The sequence below is a fragment of the Pelobates fuscus genome, chromosome 11 (genome assembly GCF_036172605.1).
Source record: "Pelobates fuscus isolate aPelFus1 chromosome 11, aPelFus1.pri, whole genome shotgun sequence".
Lineage (NCBI taxonomy): Eukaryota > Metazoa > Chordata > Amphibia > Anura > Pelobatidae > Pelobates > Pelobates fuscus.
The window spans coordinates 51,958,933-51,983,974 of NC_086327.1; the positions used below are offsets into that span (position 1 = coordinate 51,958,933).

The 25,042-nt window shown below is 43.1% G+C and overlaps 1 protein-coding gene across 1 annotated transcript in view; it reads left to right on the forward strand.

Moving 5' to 3' along the window:
* Window positions 1-25,042, forward strand: part of CACNG6 (calcium voltage-gated channel auxiliary subunit gamma 6) — a 164,365-nt gene that overhangs the window by 119,742 nt on the left and 19,581 nt on the right. Inside the window, exon 2 of the mRNA XM_063435874.1 lies at window positions 16,917-16,991. Within this exon, the coding sequence (XP_063291944.1) occupies window positions 16,917-16,991 (75 nt within the window). The remainder of the gene's footprint in view (window positions 1-16,916; window positions 16,992-25,042) is intronic.

Here is a 25,042-nt window from a genome sequence, read left to right on the forward strand (position 1 = left end):
CCTCCGCGCCGGTCCGGTCAGCTCCTCTGTCAGCTCCCAGTGTAAGTCTTGTGAAAGCCGTGGGGTCATAGTGCGGCTCTCGCGAGACTTACAGTGGGACTTGCAGAGGTACTGACTGGACCGGCGCGGAAGAGAAGGGAGCTGACAGGAGCTGCAGGAGAGGTAAGTAAACGCTCTCTGCAGCCCCCACAGCCCCATGTCTGTATTATGGCAATGTAAATTACCACAATACAGACATTGACTCGAGCATAAGTTGAGTTGGGGTTTTTCAGCACAAAACATGTGCTGAAAAACTCGACTTATACTCGAGTATATACGGTATATTTAATTTCTTGATTTACTTTCCCACTAAGCCACATTGGTTTCAATTTGTTTCTTTTATATTTATTACCCAATGGAACATACTGAGAAAGGTACCTTACTAATATTTGTTTGAAGATATTCCATTTATCCTTAATGTTTGTTTTTTTCACTAAATAGTTTATGCCAGTCAATATATTATGTAGCTGTCCTTATTGTATTAAAATTGGTCCTATTTAAAATTGTTTGTTTTAGTACACTCGATGCTCTTTTGCGTTTATCTCAAAATACACCATATTGTTTTTACTATTTCCTAAGTGCTCCCCTAAATGATAAACAATTTGCAAAAACTTTGTAACATCATCATGAAATTCTTGATAGGATGAAATTGGATTTGCATTGCCACTGGTTTTTAATCTTCTGTGATAACATATACTCACCCCATTTTATGGATGGAATTTACTCGTGTCTATAATTAAGACTACAACCAATTCAATTTAAGACATAATTTTTAATATAGAAAGTCTGTTTATGCGATGTATTTTAAGTGCAAAGTTTCTAACACCATGTGTGGTCAATACTTTAATTTTGTAAGTTATTAGGAATTTTCAGTTTAATAATGAAATTAAAATTTTCATTTTGGTTGTTCACCAGTTTTGCAGTGTGGCAATGCTTGCTACATCTGCAGGTAAAAGCCGATAGGGCACTGTGTTTCTTCCACACTAAATGAATGTCTATCATGCTACCAATTGGATGTGTGGGAAAGCATTTTTTTGGTCAGGGTTAAAGTGCTGCCTGGGTGTTCAAATGACCACTGACTTTTCCCCATTAATTTTTTTGAAAAATAACTTTTTAATTTAAAATGATGCCTGCGACTCTCTCTCACTTAATATTTTTTCAATCCATTTATAATGATCTAATTTTGCCAAATCAGAATTGGTATTGCTGTAATGCCTGATATTATGTAGTCATTAAGCAAATCACGTTATCTTTTTTTATAATTTTTTTTTTATTTTATTGCAGCACCCTAGATGCACCTTTTTTATGCTTTGTTGGCTTCCTGAATTTTAATAAATTTTGGGGGTAAAATTATTCTGAGGAGCCAAGCCACAGCATGGACTAACTTTTGCCATACATTTGTTTCACCTCAGCTGAAACAGTTTAGGCAAATACATTTCTATTGTGCACAAGTTAGGGGACCTACTGCCTCCCTCCAGCCCCAACCCATGAGCGGCATATGTGGGCCCTAGTAAAAAAAATAGGGGGAGGAGGTGGGTGGAGGACCTATTGTTGATCCCCCTAGCCCTCACCCATGAAAATAGGAGGGGTGGGAGGACCTATTTGGGGGCCCAAAAGGACAACAGGGTGGACCTTTCGGCGGCGGGTGGGGGCTAAATGTAAAAGTAACCCCCAAGGTGACTAGGGATCCCATAGCCCTTAGTCACCCCCATCAAATAAAATCAATTCCCACCTATCCCCCTCACCCTAAAAATAGTGAGAGGGGAATAAAAAACGAAATACCTGAAAATGTATATTAAAAAAAAAATCATCCTTCCCATTAGAGGTCTTTTTTCTAAAACCTTTTTTCAGCCCCAAAAAAGGCCAAATAAAATCCCGTCTTACTTGTAAAATAAATGTAAAAATCCCAAGCGCAAAAAAAACATGGGGAATTTTTTTTAAAAATTGACGCTTAAAATATATTCCAAATTTGCCCAGCGAGGGCAACGCGAAGACTGAGCTCCGCAAGACGGGGAAAGGCCTCTGAAGCCTTCCCATGCCCTGCAATTTGACTCAGTACTCTGATTGGTTGATTTAAGCCACCCAATCAGGCAAGGCTCAAGCATTACCTATCAGAGCATTCTTATTGGTTGGCGTAAACCAACCAATCAGATTGCTCTGAGTAAAATTGCAGGGAGTGGGAAGGCTTTATAAGCCTTTCCCTGCGCTGTGGAGCTCAGTCTGTGCTGTGCCCTCGCTGGGTGAAGTTGGATTATTTTTTTAGCATCTGGATTTTTTTTTTCAGCATGTTTTTTTTGTACTGTTGTACTGTACTGTTCAGCATTTTTTTTTATTTATTTTACAAGTTCGATGGGAATTATGGATTTTTATTTGACCTTTTTGGGGGCTGAAAAAATTAGGTTTTAGAAAAAAAAAAGACGACATCTAATGGGAAGTATGATTTTTTTAAAATGTTTTTATTTTTTTTACAGGTATTTAGCTTTTTATTCCCCCCTCATTATTTTTAGGGTGAGGGGGGGTAGGTAGGAATCAATTTTATTTGAGGGGAGGTGACTAGGGACTTGGGGACCAGCCACCTTGGGGTGTTACTTTTACATTTAGCCCCCATCCGCCACCCATGGGCAGGGGCAAGGGGGGACAATAGGCCTCCCATTGTCACTAGGGTCCCCACCTGCTGCTCATGGGTGCGGGGCCAGGGGAGGAGACAGTAGGTCCCTATGTTATTTTGGGCTCCCACCCACTGCTCATGGGTGGGGGCAGGGGGGACAATTTAACTAGGGCCCCAACCTACCGCTTGTGGGTGGGGGCCGGGGGAAACAGTAGGTCCCCCACCCGTCACTCATGGATGGGGGCCTGGGGGATCCAGTAGGTCCCCCCCCCATTGTATGTGAGGGCCCCCACCCGCCGCTCATGGGTGGGGGCAGGGGGGAACAATAGGTCCTCCCCATCTATTTTTTTTACTAGGGCGCCCACCCGCTGCTCACGGGTGTGGGCAAGGGCGGAGGCAGTAGGTCCCACCCCATTGTATGTAAGGGCCCTCATCCGCTGCTACTGGCTTCTCACTGGTTAGTAGACATGCCCCTACTCACGGTATAGCGAGTAGAGGCAGAAGGGAGATTTTAATTTCCCTTAATTACTAATACTTTTACTTAGTATTAGTAAATTTGGCTGAAAGACCAATTTAGGTCTTTCATCCTTTTAGTAGATAGCTCCCTAATACCATGGGAATTAGGGAGCTATCTACTCACCAGTAGGATCAGGGTTTCATTCATTCAAATGAAATTCCGATCCGAACAAAAACTCTTGAATTGCATCCTAACACGAATGGACAAACTGTTCTCATTCTGTTAGAATGAAATTCGGTAGTTTCGCCGGCGTTTAAACGTAGAAAGAAGCAGTAGGAGGAAGGTGAGAATTGTGGGGAAATTGATTTGACCACAGGAAATAGAGCAGACTTTGCTCCTCCCCTGGGTCATAGCTGGTAAAGCGTAGGAAAAAAACATAAGAAAAAAATAGTCCCTACTTTGTCTTATGTTTTAAAGAAAACTAGAGCAGACAGGAGGAAATTAAGAACGGATCCTGAGAGAGGGAGAGAAGAGGAAGCGATTGGAGAAAGTTAAGTTCGGCATGACAGTGCCGCTTTAAGTCTCTTCACAAGCGGGATAGGCCTTAACTTTGATATTTACACTGGGATGCCTGCAGGCTGTAGTATAAATTGACAAAGCTACACAACTAGCTTTAGATAAGTAAAGATGGCTAACATAGGTTACTGGTATCCCCTTATATAGCATTTTATACACTCTTTTATAGATCTCCATTATAAAGACATTTAGAACTTACCTCAATGCTCATCAACATGCTCCTAAATGTGACCTTGTATAAGGACATTTCTACTGTAAGCAAAATACGAATTGTTCACCACACTGACCCAAAGTCAAATAGTTAAAGTTAAAATATAACTAGGAAAATAAGCCTCAAATGTAGGGTTTGCAGGTTGCATTTCTCTTAAATATGTGCCCATATGCTGGACCATGGTGTATAAACAAGCAAACAGCAAATCAAACATAGGAATTACATAGAAGCTTGGCTGCAATTACCACTTTGATCTCTCTTAGGAGAGAGTGAGGCAGAGGCCTAAGCTCACTAAAATGGGTTTAGAAATGGGTCTTCAGAAGTCAAGAATTTAAACTTTCCTGCCTTGACCTTTCACAAAAATGTCCCAGTGACAATAAAATACCACTTTCTTCTGTATGGAGGACAGGAACTAAATGCAAACAAACGACGGTCACATGGAAAAGGAGCCTCTTTATAGAAAAAAAAAAATAGGAGCATTATGTCTGCATTTCTCATGATATGCAAATATATGTAAATAAGCACATTGTATATATCATGCACAGAACTGTAATACATCTTCAACCAAAATATGGTGCTGTACCAACTAATTCCATCTGCCATTTAAGGACAAAGAAGGTAAACTTTTCCAGTACCGTACGGTTTTCTAAGGTAAGGAAAATAAAAATTCTTAACTTGTTTAATCCATCTTTAAATATAGTTATAAAACAGATATGACAACCTCAATTTTACTTATTAAATACATTTTTCAATAACAATTAACCCTTTACATTTCAAAAATATATATTAAAGATCAAAATATTTCAGTTTCTTGAATAGTTAGATTTCCAATACCTCTTATTGCAAATATGACTAAATACCAAAAATGTAAACAATGAAAACAACATATGGGTATTTGTCTTAATACTTTTAAAATGACATTATCAATTATTATTATTATTATTATTATTATTGCCATTTATATAGCGCCAACAGATTCCGTAGCGCTTTACAATATTTTGAGAGGGGGGATGTAACAATAAATAGGACAATTACAAGAAAACTTACAGGAACAATAGGTTGTAGAGGACCCTGCTCAAATGAGCTTACAGTCTATAGGAGGTGGGGTATTAGAGACATTAGGATAGGAAATATCAAGTAGGAGTGAAGCAGAGCTGGAGGAGAGAGCAAAACACTGTCCCATAGGAGAGAGCAAGAGACAGGTATGTAAGGGAGAGATTACTCTGGGAGGCCATACGCTTTCCTGAAGAGATGGGTTTTAAGGCCCTTCTTAAATGATTGAAGACTAGGGGAGAGTCTGATGGCAGTAGGCAAGTTATTCCATAGGAGAGGAGCCGCCCATGAGAGGTCCTGCAAGCGCGAGTTGGCCGTACGGGTGCGAGCAGCGGTCAGGAGGTGGTCGCGGGCAGAGCGGAGGGTACGAGGAGGGGCATACCTCTGGATCAGTGAAGAGATATAAGAGGGGCTGGAATTGTTCAGTGCTTTAAATGTATGGGTTAGCACTTTGAATTGACTCCTATAGGTTACAGGGAGCCAATGTATCAATATACATAACAGGATTATTTTTGAGCCATTTTTGGTCCAGCCCTATTACTGTCCTTGTGATGATGTAGAGGTACGTTACTCAATGACATCATTGGACATGACCAGAGGAGGCGATGCTCAACACACGTTCTCTAATGTCCACAAAGTGTAGGTGGATGCACTAGATTTATTTTTTACTTTTGTAATTAATATTTGTTGCACTTTAATTTGTTAATTATGAAGTTGATCCACTTGCTTTAGTTATTACATTGTAGATATAGTGACATATTGGTGATAAACATGGATTTTACTCTATGCACAAGTGCATGACATTTTTATTGTGAGAAATTGTTTATTCACCATCAACATGGCTTATGTAAGTGTTAGACTACAATAGGCTCTTGCAAACCGAAAAATACTTAAACAAATATGCCATGGTTTTAATATAATTATGTGCCTAGTTCATATTCTTTTGAATTAAAGGAACACTAAAGGGTCAGGAACACAAGCATGTATTTCTGACCCTATAGAGATAAAAACACAATCTAGCCCCCCTGTCTCCTCTACCTCCTTTTATACATATAGTAAAATCTTACTTTCATTACAAATCTGCTAGTGCTGGCTCTGCCCCTGATCTTCCTGCTTGGCTGACAATTATCAAAAGTTATAATCTGAGCCAATCACAATGCTTTCCCATAGGATTGGCGGAGCTTGTCAAGGAGGCAGATCAGCACAAGTCAAATAAAGACGTGGCCACTCAGTGTCTCCTTATAGAGATGCATTGAATCAATACATGAGAAAAGTTCAGTGTTCACTGCCCCAGGAAGCCCCTCTAGAAATCATCTGAGGAGTGACCATGGAGGTATCCCTAGGCTGTAATGTAAACATTGCCTTTGAAAAAAAAAACAAAAAAACTGTTTACTGCAAAAAGTCTGAAGGAAATGATTCTACTCACCACAACAAATATAATAAGCAGTAGTTGTTCTAGTGACTATAATGTCCTTTTAACCTTACAAAGACTTCCTCTGATGTGCTCAAAGCACTCCCGCTTCTCATCTACCGATCTCCTAGAATGCAGCCAGGAAAAATGGCATGGGGGAGAAAGCCATTTATAGTTTCTTTACAGAGATGAAGAATATCAAAATAGGACTATGCAAATCAACAGTTAGCCCTGGTATTTTGTTGGGAAGGTGCAGTTAGTCAATAACTGTAATTTTATTATAAATGTCCTTCATGAGGGGTTGGTGAATGCAAATAATACAAAAGCAAACATAGAAGTGAGCCCAGGCTCAGTATTTCACAAGTATTTTCTACAAAGCTTGTGGTCAATGAAGTTTGCAGTTCCAGAATTATTTGCTAATCTCTCTGACTCCAATGTAAAGTCTGATGACAACTTTGATCCGGAACAGAATAAGGTCCAATGTCAGCATTACCAAGATGAAAGAGTATAAAGCATGTGTCATGAGCGTTGACTGACAGTTCTTTCATCATTCAGAAAGGGTGAAGATTTTATGTTGTCAACATGTATAGTGCAATTCAATTGTTTGTATCTTTGATGGAATCTTTTCAAAGTTGAATTAGATACAGTTACACTATTCCAATACCATCCGTTTAACCATTGTGCATAATTGCGAAATTTAAAACCATTATAATGGAGACTGGATATTAAGGCTGACCTCTGGGATCCAAGTAAAATATTGTACTAGAACAGATCTATCAAGTGGTTGACCAGCAAGAATGCGTTAACCCATTCAGCGATTGAAGCTGTCTGAGATTAAATTATTTTGAGATTAAGACCTTTTTAATGCATTTGCTATGTGTTTGTTCAACTTTCATTTCTCACTATCCCATTAAGTGCACCTATTCATGTTACATATTGTTTATGAATGGACAGATAGGGCTTTCTTTGATTCATTAGATATCGCATTCAAATAAAATATAAAATAGGAAATAAACGAAAGAATAAAAACATTAATCGTTTTCCTTATAATAATTTTACACAACTAGAGCAACTAGTTCAATACATAAAAACTGAATCATTATTCCTGATTTTTAAAGTGCATTGTATGTCTAGGATTTCTAATTTTTGGATGCTATAGGACAAATATTCCATGGAGCAAATTGTGGTTTTAAGGCTATACCTTTGCAAAATAAGGTCTGCTTAGACTATAACTTTAAAAAACATATACAGAATACAAAACTTGGAAATAAATTTATTTATTAGTAGGAAGTAGACCCCCTAGAGCAGGGGTGGGCAATCTGCAGCCCTCCAGATGTTTTGAACTACATCTCCTTGATGCTTTGCTAGCATTATGGCCCTAAGAGCATTATGGGAGATGTAGTCTAAAACATCTGGAGGGCCGCAGATTGCCCACCCCTGCCCTAGAGTATTTAGCTAAGTGCATTTTGACACTATAAATGTAATAATAATTTTACTATTCCGACACTTTCTAGTCTCCGAATTGCATGCCCACTCTATTAAAAGGAAAGTTCAAAAACCCTCAATACTAACCCTAATATTCTGCCATGCGATACCATGATCAGTATGTAATACTCTAACCTGCAGACAGCTTGGTACTCCTACTTACATACAGGTATCCAATTCCTGGAGAAGCCTGCTGGCTAGCCTCCTGCCCAAGGCCATGTAACTGACCCCTTAAAATACTTGGTTCATGCGTTTTTCCTTGTCAGTTCGGGAACTGAACAAACTCACAAATTGCGGACCACCTCTGGGCTTGTTAACCCCTATTGACCTCTCCGGACACCTTCATCATCGTTTCACACTTTGTATTCTGAGTGTTCGGCTGGGTGGCCGCCGTACGTATGCACGGACACGTGGGAACTGAGTTGGTGGCTATCTTGTCGCACGAACGCAGACAGCGGTGTTTGGTTGTCGAGTGTATGGAATTGAAATCAGACAAACAAATTTGCTAACACCACTGAACTTAGATGAACACCAGCTTTTTTTCTACACATGTCAGGAGAGCGCTGTTCGGATTAACTAGGTGAACAATCGCTACCTAAGAGCCAGAGATTCTGTTCGGTATTTATTTCGTATTGGGAATCCCGAAAGTGACCGACTGCTACCAGTTTTCTTATGGAACTATTTTGGGCAGAAACCACGTGTGCGGTAGGTCAAAACTTTACCCAGGTGACAATTTGGCTGTGTTTGTGGGATCTGAGCACTTGTTGGATATGTTGGGCATTCAGATCCAGGGATATATACGACTTGTGGGGGTCCCTTGTAATATTGTGTGTGTTTTGGGGTGTTCAATATTTTGTGCATTGTGCGTCTGTGCCTGGGAGATGATTAGTTTAAGCAAAGTACACTCAATTATCTCCCAGACACAGAGACTCGGGGAGGTGTCTCTATTGAATTGTATGGAGACCCACTGCTGGGGGTCTGTGTATAAATTGACTGTACCATGCCCCATTAAACTCCGTTGACTGACACTATTAAGTCTCGGCTAATGTGTGTGGGGGGAGGGCTTTACTCACTACAGAGCTCTAATCACATGGCAGCTATAATCACTACACAGCTGTACTCCCTGCAGGAGAGCTTTGATAACTGGAAGCTGGATTCAGAACCCTATTCCAGGGTGAGAAGCAATGGCGAGATCCTAGCCAAGCTGCGGCGGCAAGGGGCTGAAGTGCTCCTGGCGATAGCTAGGGAGTGTGTTTGGCGGAGGTACCTAGTCAGGCTTGATATCTTTTGCAACAACTTAGGTGTCTGTAAATGCAACAAATTGAGCTTTACAATTGCAATAATGTGAATCCTCTCTCACAACTGAAGCATGTATGTATTTCTATAGGTATCCAAACAAAATCTTAAGATAAACTAGAAAAGCTACAAATTGTGTGAAGCATTCTTGCCTCCACCAGTATATAAATATATATATATATATATATATATATATACATACATATACACACACACACATATAAGTATATACGTATACATCCCATGTGTTCCCTATTAAGGATACATAGGGATTAAGGAGAGAGCGCAGGTAACTTTTTCTTTTCTTTGGTTGTTACTATATATTGGGGCTGATGTGTACTGTAGTCATTGCTGCCGGCCCAGTAGTGATGGGAGTGAGCGCAGGACTTCTCTTTTTGTATTTGTATTTAATTTGCATCACACAGCCTTGTTACAATGCTGCCGCCCATCCCGTGTGTTCCCTATTAAGGGTTAATAAGTATATAGGGGTGTATATAAAAAATACCCCTCTCTGTCTCATTAGATATATATTTGCCGGAAGCTCAGGGGGGCAGGCTGAAGGGTCGGTGTTGGGAACCGCTTGGGGGGGTCTGCCTTGGCGTTGGCGGGCGGGCATTCCCTCCAATGGCCATTGGAGCAACTGAATGACCTCCATTAGTCTAAATATACATAGGGATTAAGGAGAGAGTGCAGGTAACTTTTTCTTTTCTTTGGTTTTTACTATATATTGGGGCTGATGTGTACTGTAGTCATTGCTGCCAGCCCAGTAGTGATGGGAGTGAGCGCAGAACTTCTCTTTTTGTATATATATATATATATATATATATATATATATATTGATATCAAAATACATGTAGAACAAAATAATATATATATATATATATACACACATAAGTATATATGTATATATCACTATATATATATATATATATATATATATATATATATATATTTGTGCTCAGAATTTAATACGTAATGGATAGTATCTGAAAAGGCAAAGTTGGTTGTGGTGTGCCGAAACTAACGTACGAGTGGGCCTGTAAATAAAAGAGGACCCACCAAGGAGAATGTAATGATAACAGGGTGTAGGTTGGTGGGGACAATCAAGTGGAACAGCAGAGGTGAGTAGGGGCTGGGAGTTTAAGTAGGGGACTTACTCCTCCCACAAATTTAGGCCTAATGGCCTTTCTACTTGTGCTCGGAATTTAATACGTAATGGATAGTATCTAAAATGGCAAAGTTGGTTGTGGTGTGCTGAAACCAACATACGAGTGGGCCTGTAAATAAAAGAGGGCAAAAGAGAAGTTTGAGAAAATACACACTTTATCACGTTTTTTACATAACTAAGTTCCTGAAAGCTTGACGAAGCTCTTTTTCTGGTTGTGGTATATATGTATGGTATATGGATGATTTCCAACGACCCAGTCTCTTGATGATGTGGACCGGGGTGTTTGTGCTAGAGGTTGATGAAGCAGCTCCTATGCGGAAGGAGTGCCCGGAGAATGAAGCCAGTTTGGATAGTAGTGTTCTGACGTGTGCCGTGAATTTAGCCGTGGTGAGTGGGTGCCCTTGTAGTGATAAGAGAGGAGAGTCTGGTAAGTGCGCGTGATGGGTTGACCGTAGGTGGTCTAGCACCTTGACCAGACACCAAGCATTATCGGTAGGCAGAGAGGAATTATGGTGGGGTGTTGTGAGTGATTAGTTTTAGTTGATGGGATCGTAAGTAGGTAGTGATCCTCCACCTTAGTGAGGTGTGATGTTTTTAGGCTGTGCGTGATATCTCCTTGACAAACTACGGTGAACTCTCTGGGTCTGAGAAAACCGTAGAAAGCAAGATAAATAGCAGATTTGATCACCAGGTTTGTGTTGGGATCGAACGGGGATTCGTCAAGGAGATTGCTAAGTGATCTAAAGATAGGCCCATCTATAGGTAGTCTTGTGGTGGTGAGTGGAACCGCAACCTTTAATATACCTTTCAAGACCTTTTTAATGGGATAGGATGACAAGAAGGGGGCATTGTTAGGAAAATTGGTGAGGCTATGGTGATGAACCCCGGTGAGGTAAAGTTTAATGGTGTTGTGAGAACGTTTAAGATGTAAGTGGCAGAAAGAGGCAAAAGCCACCATGGTTTGTGTAGAAAAATCACCTTATAAACCGAATTCTGCAGTGAATTTGTTAAAAATGGTAAGTGCCCTATTGTATGAAATAGCTGTGTTAGGTGATAGTGCTTGGTGAGTGAGAGTCCTAGCGTGGTGCATTAGTGCGCTCAATCCAGGATTAGTTCATGAAATCGTGGTGTCCTGGATGGCTGGTGGTGAGCCGTAGGGAGTGCCAGGAAGAATACCTGGAATTGAGAGCGAGAAAGAGCGTCAGCGGCCGTGTTGTGGATACCCGGGATGTGAAAACAAACTAAGTGAAACTGGACGGTTGCTGCCAGCCAGGTCAGCTTGCGAATCAGCCGCATGATGGTCAGGGACGATGAGCGCCCCTTGTTAATGATTTTGCAAGCCGCCGAGTTGTCAGAATAGCATTTTACTGCCTTGCCGGACCAGAGATGACCCCAGGTGTGTGCGGCTGCCACAATGGGATAAATTTCGAATAGGGCTGAGGTCTCCCTGAATCCTGGCAAGGCATCCATCTCAGTGGGCCAGTGACCCCTGAACCAGTGGTTCCCGAAGATGGCTGCGAAAGCAGTGTTGGCTGCAGCGTCTGTGTAAATGATGGGTGAAGAAATGGAGAGAAGGGGGATAAACATGGAGATACCGTTCCAATCTGCTAAAATCTTCACCCACATAGCTAAGTCAGCCTTGGCGTGGGGGTCCAATGAAACTGGGCAAGAGTTCGGTACCCCGTGGAGCAGGCAAAGAAGCCTGGATATAAAAGACCTTCCCTGCGGGATGATGCGCAGAGCGAAGTTAAGGGATCCCAGAAGGGACTGAAGTTCCCTTCTGGTGCAAACATCATTCCGCAGGAACATGTCTATCTCCCCTCTCAAGCGGTCCAGTTTGTCGTGGGGAAGGCTAGCTCGGAGGGTAACAGAGCCTAGCTCTATCCCCAGAAAGGTTAATTTAGTTGTGGGGCCGATTGTTTTTGATGGAGATAATGGTAAACCAAGTGTGGAAAAAAGTGCTGTAGTACTGCTGATAGCGGTGGGTGTTTGTGCCCCTGGCTCTATCAGTAAGAAGTCGTCTAAGTAATGGATAACAGAGTGACACCTGAGGATGTTCAGAAGCAGCCAGCATAGCGTCTCAGCAAAGATATCGAACAGTTTGGGGCTGCTTCGAGAACTGAAAGTGAGTCGTGTGGAGAAGTAGTACTGTTCTCGCCATTTAACACCGTGCAAGTGCCAGAGTGAGGGGTGCATGGGTAGTAATTTAAAAGCATTTGTGATGTCCGTTTTGCTGAGCCAGGGGTGACTACCAGATGAGATGATGGATTGTATGGTATCGTCAATTGTTACATAGTGAAGTGAGAATTCGTCTGCGGGTATGAGTGCATTTATGCTGGGAACAAAAGAGGAGTGCGGTGCCGATAAATCAATAATTAGACGTTTTTTATTAGAATACTTGTGTACTGCGACACCAATGGGGTTAGTGCGCCAGGAGGAAAACGGTGAGGAGGTGAAGGGGCCGATCATGAGACCGTTGGTAATTTCAGAGGAAAGGAGAGTGTCTGTGGAAACTGGATCTTGGCATGCTGACAATAGATTGGGACATTCCAGTGTGCCTGTGGGGATGGCTACAATACCCGTGAGAAAACCCTGTGTGAACCCAGTGGTCAGATATTCCACCAAATGCCTGCTAGGGTGTGTCCATAGGTAAAAAAAAAACAGGTTGTCGACATTGATGTCGGTTAGTCATTTGTTAGGGGACAACCTGGCCGGGCACATGGTCTTGGTATGTGCCCTAAAGCATATGGAGCAGATGTGCAACAATCTACAGGCACTGAAACTGCAGGAGCCTGCGTTGAAATTATTGCACACCTGCGCTTTACCTAGAAAGGAGATGGGCCTACCCAGCTTATCATGTAGACCACCCGCTGATTTGTTGTGAGGGGTGAAAGTGGGATGAGTGGTGGGAGTGGAGGTGGTAGGATCAGCTTCGGAAGGACATAAGTCCGCCGTATGAAGAGTTGCATATGGAGCAAGACGGGGGACTGAGACCAGCGAAGTGGCGATAGAATAGTTCTGTATCCATCTGACACCAGTTAATTCTGACATTGAACTGTTTCAGATGGGTCACCGCCTTCGCTGATACCGACTTATGATAGTCGTAAAAGGAGGAGCCCCCGTACTTGATGCCTAGATCCACCACCTTGTGGAGGTAGAGGTCTATCCCGAAGGCTATCACAAACTGGGGGATGGATAGTTTCTTGTTCAGCCTAGGGTCTCTAGTCTTAAGCACCACTGAGATGTCCCTGTAATTGTATGTCCTGTTCTCCAGTATGTCTTGGGATGCTATAAGCAGAGACACCAGACACACGTCCTTCCCGTCTAGGATTTCTTTCCTGATGGAGTCTGGGACGGAGTGAGCTGGTGACTCGAAAGGCGATATAGCTGTGGCTGGTGCTGGAGAGGGGAGTATGGGGGGGCATAGTGGCATAGTGGTACAGCGGGGACTGCTGGGTGGAGACTGGGAGTCCCGGGGTATTACCTGGGGAGGCAATGGCGCTCTCCACCTTAGATAGTCTGTTATTTATAGTCTGCAAGTTGGCCAAGATTGCTGCTAGGGTATCCTGGGTGGCCGTGCCAGCGCTTGGTGTCTGTCCTTGAGAGCTAGTGCCTGGCCTAGGCTCAGGGGCTTGGTAGGTGAGCAGTCTGTAGAGTTCTGCCTTCGTAGCCGTAGCTGGAAAGGGGATTCCCCCGAGCCTAAGCTCAGCCGTAATTTTAGGAATAGTCCATGCTCTCAAGGACGTGGGAGTTGAGGGGGTGAGAGATTCGCATGGAGACTCTGGTCTGATGGGTGTACACTGAATCTCTTCGGGCAACTCTTCGATGGGAGTTGGTTCTTGGGACATTCTAAAAAATGATTTAGTGAATGAGATATTAGAAGGGGAGTAGGGGAACCGGGAGGGATATGAGGGGGAGATCTTTTTTAGAAGAACTGGACTGTAATGCTAGTGCAGAAGTGAAAAAATTAACTGTGGATTGGTGATAGGTGAGGCCCTGCTAATGCCAAGTGGCGGTGAGAGGCTCTACCTATGATTTGGCTTAGGAAAATCGTGGCCCCAGACGTGGTGGCGGGGTGTTGACCTCTCGGTGACTGTAAAGAGATTCAAAACGTGTGGCCATGACAGGTGAGGCCCTGACTACAGCCCTGTAGTAGGGTGGGGAGGCGTATAACTATGATTTGGGCGTGGGGCCGTACCTCCATGTTGAGGTGGGAGATGGCCTCGCGGGACCGGATTTTCTACTAGGGTGAGCTAGGGCAGTAGCCTAGACCCTGTAAGCCAGTTCACTTGTATACGTAAGGTTGAATGGTAATTCTGGTGTAATGTGTGGATACTAACTGAAGGGGTTATAATCGAGAACTAGAACCTTCTAGTATTTTTATGTAGCGAGTCTTGGCTGCTGCTGTCCTCGTAGAAGTACACTGTTTGCTTAAGTCAGCATACAATAAAAACTAAAATGTAAGAAAAAAAAATACATCTGCCAGCTTACCAGCTTTCAATGTTGTCTTGTGCTTCTGGTCTTGCAGCCATTTCTGTACCTTTGCTGGGCACAGCTGCAAAAACTGCTCCTTTATCAACAGATCCTCCAGGATTTTCATCCCCATCTCTCTGGTCAATGTTGAAAAAGTATTGCCAGGTGTCCCACAACTGCAGTGTAGTTTTCTGTGGAACTTTCTGCAATGTCCAGAATTTCTTTCTGTAGACCTTAGGGGTAAGGTTTCATAGTTTCTGAAATGCAGTCTTAATTGCGTCATAATCCTGATCAGCCTCTGATGCTTTCAATGCAGTACCTCTGGTCCTGGCTGCAATTCTTTTCAAAGATGCACAGGAGCACATGCAAATCCCCATCCTCATCTAGCTTTGGGAAATTGCCTGCACCTGGTCTCATTGCAGAGCAGTCACTCCAATCAATACGGGCAGATGTAGTTGATCTCCCCAACTGGGCCAGTTTTATAAGATGCTCTTGCACCCTTGCCTGGTGATACTTTCTTTCAGCTTGGCACTCTTGATATTTTAATATTCGCTGTAAGCGTAAGTTTGTGTCTGCTGAGTCCACATATTTCAAAACAGTGTGCAGTTAAAGTCCAGGGTATCTCCAGTACTGAATTACAGACTGTAGCTATCTCCTCTCTGGTTAAGTTTCCTACAGCTGTGTTTGACAACTGCCTGTTGTGTGTCAACAACTTGAATATCTCCTAGTAAAGCTGGTCCGACACCCCTCTAGACTGTCCTTGATATTCTATTTGAAAACAGGCCAAAAACAAAATAATATCAAATAAAGGCCGAGGGGATTAAGGTGGCTATCATTAAGCAAAATCACAATTTGCATGTCATAGATATTATACCTTTTGCACCCATCTCAAGTTTCCAAGGAGGCCCCATACAAGAAAAGGGCGGAGAGTATGGATTCTAGGTTAGTAAAACCTCTTATCTAATCTATTGAATTATTTTACGGAACACTACTGGCACCAACAGCATCACCCGGTCCCCAAACCTTCCTTACTTTTAGGGGTTAAAGCATTTACAAACAGTTTAACACCAAATTCTGTGCTCCAGAATCCAAAGTGTACCTTTAAAAACAAATTTACATAAAATAATTTAGGAAAAAAACTCTCTCTTGCTGTTCACCTGGCACAGAAATAGATTTACAGCAGTGGAATTATTTATTATACTTTTTTGTAGTAATTTGTGTGTGGAAAACTGAAATAAAAATCACAAATACCTTATGTGCATTCCCAAAAATGCCAGCAGATTCTATCTACAGCGACAGGCACAGCGAGTACAAACATCATAATTCAAAACAAAATAACCCTCATATAGTAAATATATAATGTAAATGATTATTGTTAAAGGGACACTATAGGCACCCAGACCACTTCTCATTGAAGTGGTCTGGGTGCATATTCCCAGGTCCCTTAGCCATGGAAAGGTAATTGTTGCAGTTTTTAATTAACTGCAATATTTACCTTTATGGGTTAACTCCACCTTTAGTGACTGTCTTACCAGACAGCCACTAGACGGACTTCTAGGTCATTAGGCGACTTTTGGTCACCTAACTGATGCTGGACATCCTCACACTATGCATAAGGACATCCAGCGTCACCCAAAAACCCAAAGCAAAGCATTGTATAATGCTTTCCTATGGGGCTGTTCTAATGCGAGCGCGACCATTGCCTCACATCCGCATTAGGTATCCCCTAAGGGACAAGCGGGTTGGACTCAGGTAAGTGACAGAAGGTGTTTTTAACCCTATAACTATATGGAGCTCTAGTGCCAGGAAAACAACTATGTTTTCCTGGTACTATAGTGTTCCTTTAATATCACATTTTTTTTACCATAGCATGTTAAGTTAAAAATTGAAGGTTTTTGGAGGTTAGTGGCATTTTGATTTTGTGAATAATGGGTTTAGAAACTCTACAGTCTATTGTTTAGCATTTTTAAAATATGGTTTTCAATTGTGTTTTTCTTTTGTTTGCAAAAAATTCTTATTTCACAATTTCATTGGCATATGGCACAATGTAAACATAAATCTTGCAATGTAACTTTTGATCTTATACCATGTCTGTTACCTTAGTTTCTCATATTTTTATCTTTCCAAATTCTTTTCTAGAATCAAATTGTTCATATTTCAAGTTCTTCACTACAGGTGAAAATGCACACATATTTCAACGCATCACACACAAAGGTGAGTTGCTTTTTTGTGCCTAAATAAAAATGTATCTTGCTTTAATTGCATTAATGTTAGGCCTGTTAGTCAATTGGCTTGTTACAGGCTCATGATTGAACATGCATCTCTAGTTTCTATGTTGTACTATTCCCTTTATTGAGAGCAAATATAAAAGTATGTCTGTTCTATCATAGTTTGTGTATTTTTCCTTTAGCGCTGAACTGCAATTTGGCCGAATTTGTGCAGATTGGGTGATGGACCAAAATTACAATATTCAGGCTGCCATGCTTAAAGGGCAACTATAGTGCCAGGAAAACAAACTCATTTTCCTGGCACTATAGGGTCATTAGGTCCCCCCCCACCCTCATGCCCCCCCCCCCTCCCCCCCCCCGCTGGGCTGAAGGGGTTAAAACCCTTCAGTACTTACCTTTCTTCAGCACTGGGGAACTCTCCTCCTCCTGCCAAAGTCTGCGCAAAAGAGCCGCGCTCGCATTCAAACCGCTCATAGGAAAGCATTACTCAATGCTTTCCTATGGACGTCCAGTGTCTTCCACTGTGATTTTCACTGTGAGAATCGCGAAAGCGGCCTCTAGTGGCTGTCAGTGAGACAGCCACTAGAGGCTGGATTATCCCTCAGTATAATCATAGCAGTTTCTCAGCTGCAGGGTTAAAACTAGAGGGACCTGGCACCCAGACCACTTAATTGAGCTGAATTAGTATAAATAGTACCCCCCACTCCCTGTCACACAATCGGTTTAATACAAAAAAAGAAATTAGGCGCTCACTAAATAAACTAAAGGTGGGCAGCAGTGAACCGAGCAGGAATTCCCAATACCTGCTCACAATAGTAAAACAAACAGAACAGAAGTGGTAAGCCGCGCCCAAACAGTGCAAGTAATAATTAAAATATATACATACAGATAATCCTATAGTTAGGAATGTATGAAATCTTCAATAAAAAAAAAGTACAGAACAATAATAGTGCAATATGTCAGACGAAATAAGAGTTTATAAAAAATTATAAAAGACTCACTCACACTTTGCAGAGCTACTCAGAGCTCTGCCGTATAGCGCCTAGACGGTACAATCCCCGTCTCAGGATATCAAATGATGGTGTGGTACGGTGTCCAATCCTCCACAGTAATATATGTAAAAAATAGAAATAGAATCCAATAGTATAGTATATCTATTAAACAATTAGTAAATAAAGGAAAAGTATCCTACTTACGAATTTCAGAGCAAATATCTTGCTCTAGTATGTACAGCATATGGTGGTATAATCCCCACCAGAGGATATAGATCAGGATTCAGGTGTATCAGGGTCATGATTCAGGTGTACTTTTCCTTTATTTACTAATTGTTTAATAGATATACTATACTATTGGATTCTATTTCTATTTTTTACATATATTACTGTGGAGGATTGGACACCGTACCACACCATAATTTGATATCCTGAGACGGGGATTGTACCGTCTAGGCACTATACAGCAGAGCTCTGAGTAGCTCTGCAAAGTGTGAGTGAGTCTTTTATAAGTTTTTATGAACTCTTATTTCGTCTGACATATTGCACTATTATTGTTCTGTACTTTTTTTTATTGAAGGTTTCATACATTCCTAACTATAGGATTATCTGTATGCATATATTTTAATTATTACTTGCACTGTTTGGGCGCGGCTTACCACTTCTGTTCTGACAGTCTGTTTAATAGCTCCAGGCAAGTAGGGTGAGAACTTAAAGGTACACTCCAGTGCCAGGAAAACAAATTGTTTTCCTGGCACTGCAGGTCCCCTCTCCCTCCCACCCCCATCCCATATTGCTGAAGGGGTGAAAACCCCTTCAGTTACTTACCTGAGACCACCGCCGATGTCCCATTAGACATGCGCAGCGGGATGAGACCTAATGTGCATGCAAAATGCTTTCAATGCTTTCCTATGGGGATATTAGGACATCCAGCAACGCTATAGCACAGAAAACCTGTGCTATAGACCAGGAAGTGCCCTATAGTGACTGTATAATAGACAGCCACTAGAGGAGGAGTTAACCCTGCAATGTAATTATTGCAGTCTATGAAAACTGCAATATTTACAGTTGCGGGGTTAAGGGTAGTGGGAGTTGGCACCCAGACCACTCCAATGGGCAGAAGTGGTCTGGGTGCCTGGAGTGTCCCTTTAATGTTGCCATAGCCAGGGCTGGTGCAAGAATTGTTGCCACCCTAGGCAAACAAAAATTTGCTGCCCCCCATATGCTCTGCCCACCATGTGACATCACAATGCCCCACCCATATGATCTGCCATATGAGCCAACATCAGTGCTGCACAGTGTTTTTTTACAGGCAGTGTGTTTACATTAAAAAGCTGTAGTGGTTCTAGTGTCTATAGTGTCCCTTTAATGTGGGGTAAATTAGAAATTAGTGCCCCTAATAATATATTAGATTGCCTACTTACCACCAGATGAGGACAAGAGGATGATGATGGGTTCAGGTTGCAGCTCAGGTTGCAGTTTGGCTCAAATGGTCTGGTGTTAAAACAAGGCCTGCCCATAAGTTCGCACACATGGAGTGGAGTGTTTATCTGTGTATGGGATGTGTTATGTGTAATTGTAGAGAATATAATGTGTGTGTTCATATGGAATGTAGTGTATAGGGATACCAGTTTGTGAAAGGAATGTAGTGTGTGTGTGTGTGTGTAGGGGATGCGGTGTGTGTTTGTGTGTAAGGAATGCATTGTTTGCTTCTAGGTGTGTGTGTGTGTAAGGGATGCATTGTGTGAATCTGTGTTTGTATGTGTAAGCGTTGCAGGGTGTGTGTTTCTGTGTATGTATGTATGTAATGTAATGCAGTGTGTGTGTCTGTAAGGGGTGCATTGAGTGTGTGTAAGAGAAGCAATGTGTGTGTGGCAGGACCACTGCCTAAACTGTGAATTTTTGTTTATATGTGTGTATGTGACCTCCTAGAATGTGTGTTTCCTCTCTTTCGTTTTCCTCTTTCTGTAATTTTGACCATAAAATCCTGCAATATACCTTTTGACCAACCCGGCACTTCATTTAGAACATTTACTCAGAATGTTCACACCTCGCTAACGAGGTGTGAAAACCGCAGACCGCAAGGGAACGAGCGACGCATGTTTCCCCTGGGTGGATGCCGGTTCGTATCGCCGAACGCCCACCAGGGGGAGCATTCGACTTACGAACCGTGCTGCGTACACTGTCTTCGATCTTGGTGTCAGGGATCACCCTTCCTGCTCCCCAACGGATAATATATAATCACTCATCCCTTTCCCTTACCTGGGAGCTACGAGGCTACGCTTGTGGCTGCCCAGGAGAGTGCTCTCTCCGGTGGATACCTGCTTGAGGAGAGAGAGGGACGCGTGCCAGCAGGGAGTCCCTGGGGTTGTGAGTCAGTCTCACAGCCGCAGGGTTCCCGCTGGCCGCATGGAAGTCCGTGCTGACCAATGGGAGAAGGAGTGCCTATTCAAACTTGGTTTGCGCCATTCTCCTGGTTGGTTGGCACGAGTAAAGTGCTGATTGGTCCCTGCAGGGAGCTAGCGACCAATCCTAGAATGAGCGCTTGTTCAAACTAGGTTTTGCACCCTATCTTCTGATTTGGCCGATAAACCACTCTCCTCCCTGAGCATCGATTGGTGCAACCGAGTTTTGCACCCTTCCTTCGGATTGGGTAACGAAACTCCTTCCTCCCCCTAACGCTGATTGGCGCGATTTGGTTCACGCCATTTTGGCTGATTGGTTGTTGCTTGGTTTAGGCGCGAAGTTTGAATTAACTAAACCAAGCATCACCATGGAACTAATTTTGGGGATGTACAGAGCCTCGAGCCCCAGACTTTCGATGCTGATATCTCTGTACATACGAACTCCCCGCTTTTTGCAGGGGATCTAGGGGGGACCCGGGGCTATTCATCCATATAAAATGTAACCCTGTACCCCCTTCCCGTCCCGGGGCGCCGAGCCCCAAAGTTAACCCCCCTGTCTGTAATGTGTACTCATGTGTGTCCCTGTGTCCTGTTAGTATCTCCCAGAGAGGGAGATAGTTATCTTTCCCCCAACCCCCTCCTGCATGAGATTGTGTTGGGTTGGATGGAGACCCCCTGTGGGGGTCTGTGCATAAAAAGCTGTGTGCCCAAATAAACATTGTCAAAGATTGTATCCTGGAACTGTGTCCCATCCAGTTACTGGGGAAATGGGTCTGACCTATCCTAACAAAAGGGGATAACCGGCCAGGTTCCCCAGGTCCCGCTACAGTGTGTGTGTGTGTGTGTGTGTGTTTGCATGCATACGGGATGCATTGTGTGTTTTTGTATGTAAGAGATGCATTGTGTGCTTCTGTGTATGTGTGCAAGGGCTGCATTGTGTGTGTGTGTGTGTGTGTGTGTGTGTGTGTGTGTGTGTGTGTGTGTGTGTGTGTGAGGTATGCATTGTGTATGGGTGTAATGGATGCATTGTGTATGGGTGTAATGGATGCATTGTGTGTTTCTGTGTGTGTGTGTAAGAGAAGCATGGTATGTTTCTGTGTAGGATGCCTTCTATGTTTCAGTGCGTCTGTGTGTGAGACCCTTAATGATCTTTCACTCCCCCTATCCCTTAGTGGTCTCCCCTCCTGTATCTTCGTGTACTCCCCTTCCCTCCTGTCCCTAAGTGCATTCCTATCTCTTAAAGCTCTACCATCCCTTAGTGCTCTCCCCTGCCCCCTGTCCCTTAGTGCTCTCCCCTGCCCCACATCCCCACGTCCTTTAGTGCTGTTCCCTGACCCTTCTTAATGCCCCCCATCCCATAGTCCTCTTTTTTCCCCCCAGTCCCTTAGTGCTCTTCCTCCCCCTATTGCTCTCCCCTGCCCCCTATCTCTTAATGCTTTCCCCTGACCCTTCTTAATTGCTCATGAAATCAGGTTCAACCCAGTTGTTCACATGCAGAAATGAAAATTGCCCATAATTCAGCCACACTATGGCTGGAAGCCCAGATAGTTGGTTACCTACTGGTAATTAAATCACCCGAAAAGAACAGCAAATCTAAATTCGAACTGAAATGGTTTAGTTTAGTCTCACAAAAGTATGATTTCACACACACACACAATCACACACACACACCTGCCTAATATTAGGTAGGTTCCACTTGTGCTGCCAAAACAGCTCTGATGCATCAAGGCATGGACTCCACAAGACTTCTTAACAGGTCTTATGGTATCTGGCACCAAGACATTAGCAGTAGATCCTTTACATTCTGCAAGTTGTGAAGTGGGGTCTCCATGGAGCAAATTTGTTGGGTCAGCACATCCCACAGATGCTCAATTGGATTGAGATCTGTGGAATTTAGATTCCAAAACACCCCCGATCCCACCCCCCTGTGTGTGAGACCCTTAATGATCTTTCACTCCCCCCATCCCTAAGTGGTCTTGTGTCCTCTTGTGTCCTCTAAACTCTTTGTCATGTTCCTCGAACCATCCCTGAACAATGTTTTAAGTGTTGCAGTGTGTATTATCCTGTTGAAAGAGGTCACTGCAATCAGGGAACACCATTGCCATGAAGGGTTGTATGCGGTCTGCAGCAATCTCTAGGTAGGTGGGTACACATGAATGCCAGGACCCAAGGCACCCTTGACCCTAACACTAGTTGACTGGTTCTCCTCTTTGCACCACTTTTGATAGATACCAACCACTGCACTGGGAACACCCCACGAGACCCACTCAATTAGTCATTACTATTTGGCTCTTGTAAAATTCAAATATGTGTCTGTTAGCCCACCCATTGTACAGCGCTGCGGAATTTGTTGGTGCTTTATAAATAAATAATAACAATAATAAAAATATACCGCAGACAAAAACTAGTGAAACAAATATGCAAGACAGTATTATAATCGTATACATTTAGAATCTGTATACAAAATGTGCATTCCAATTTATAAACTGTAGGATTTAATCTAAATTTGCTAAGTCATACCATAATTTAAAATGGTACTATAAAGCTTGTATTTCAAGTTATATATAGGTCATTAGGTTTAAACCTAAAACACCTTCCCTGATGAATGAGGAACCATACATGTCAAATAGGTTTCAGTAAATGCAGTATTATGCAGCTGAAAACCTCCCAAAAAACTAACCTTCAATTTAAATTCAGTCTAACCGAAAATTGTATCCAAATGGAAAAGGACAGCACGCAGGTACTTGCCTCAAAAGTACCTGTGTACTTTTTTTTTTTAATTATTATTCACATCTTAATTGTTCATGAAATCAGGTTCAACCCAGTTGTTCACATGCAGAAATGAAAATTGCCTAAATCTGGGAAGACAAAAACTACTTAAAACCTATAACACAGATGTGTGAAACTTTAATTCCATTCCTGCAATTCCACATATAAAGTATTCCATAGCATTTAGCCACACCATAATTGGAAGCCCAGAGAGTTGTGCAGATAGCTGTGTGAAGTAATCAAAAACTGCACTGTGCTGTTAAGCGGAGGCATGCTGTTGCAACCTCTATTTACTGGGTGAGTCCCAGTCTATTTTATTTGGCCACGATTCAGAGTGCAACATGGAGGGGTTTCTGTGAACACTGACTACTACTATGATAGGCTGATCCTGTGTCTGCCTACTGGTTTGTGCCTTCTACAGGGGTTTCCCATACTACAATAAACCTACCTGCCTATTTCTTTCTGGGGATCCTCAGGTAACTGAAGGTGATGGAGTCTCACACGCTACTGACCGAGAAGACACGGAAACGACCCTGGACCCTACTGGTTACTGACTGTGTAACCTACATGTCCGTCACCCACATTCGAGAGACTGGCCCCTCTCGATCACCTGGCTACCTTATGCGCCCGTGGCTTTGTAGCCTCTATATAAAGATGTCTATAACCGCTTGCAGTCGGACAACCCATACCCTTCCCTCCCTGATAGAGTGGCACAGACGACCACGTTTGACCAGTGGATGATGTCCTTCATGGTTCTTGGTGACCGCGACTCTGCAGGGGAGTCAGGAAAAGTCTCAGAGACACCCAAGACTACCTGCTGGACTCAATCATGGGTATGATACCGGACGACGCCAACACCGTCCAGGTATTTGCTCACGATAATCATGAATGGGCTCAGAGATGTTTCTGTTTTCATCAGAAAACCCCTGTGTTCGCCTCTCCTATGCTATGTGCATAGCAGCACTCCTCCGTATTGATGGATGGTTGGCGGATCTGGGCGCCAAATCATTGGGACCCCAGGCAAAAGGCACACAAATTCCTGAGGGAACTTATTACACATGTTTATGGTCCCGCTGCCCTCATCAAGACCCAAACCTGCAGGAGGAAGGTGTTACATGGTTACCTTCATAAGGGGTTTGTCGCCAACCACTTCAGGACATCTGACCTGGTGCTCTGCTATCGCTATCTCTATTACCCATATGGAGCGAGAGTCAACCTCTGGTGCTCCAGATAATCGGGCAGAGAACACAGAACGCACATATGCGCTAGGTACCGTTTTCCTCAGGGGAGTGCCCCTAGTGTACCATCGATTTACTTTCTACTACACCCACAGGAGATTCCATTGCATCTAGGTGGAAGGCTTTCAAACCTAATTAAAGGACCACTATAGGCACCCACACCACTTCAGCTTAATGAAGTGGTCTGGGTGCCAGGTCCATCTAGGTTTAACCCTGCCTGCTGTAAACATAGCAGTTTCAGAGAAACTGCTATGTTTACAAATGGGTAAATCCAGCTTCTAGTGGCTGTCTCATTGACAGCCGCTAGAGGCGCTTCCGAACTTCTCACTGTGATTTTCACAGTGAGAAGACCCCAGCATCCATAGGAAAGCATTGAGAATGCTTTCTATGGACTGGCTGAATGCGCGTGCGGCTCTTGCCGCGCATGCGCATTCAGCCGATGACGACCGAAGGAGGAGGAGAGCCCCCAGCGTCGAGGGAGCCCAGCGCTGGAGAAAGGTAAGTGTTTAACCCCTTCCTCCAACTTCAGCCCGGCGGGAGGGGGGCCATGAGGGTGGGGGTACCCTCAGGGCACTATAGTGCCAGGAAAACGAGTTTGTTTTCCTGGCACTATAGTGGTCCTTTCAGGAGCCA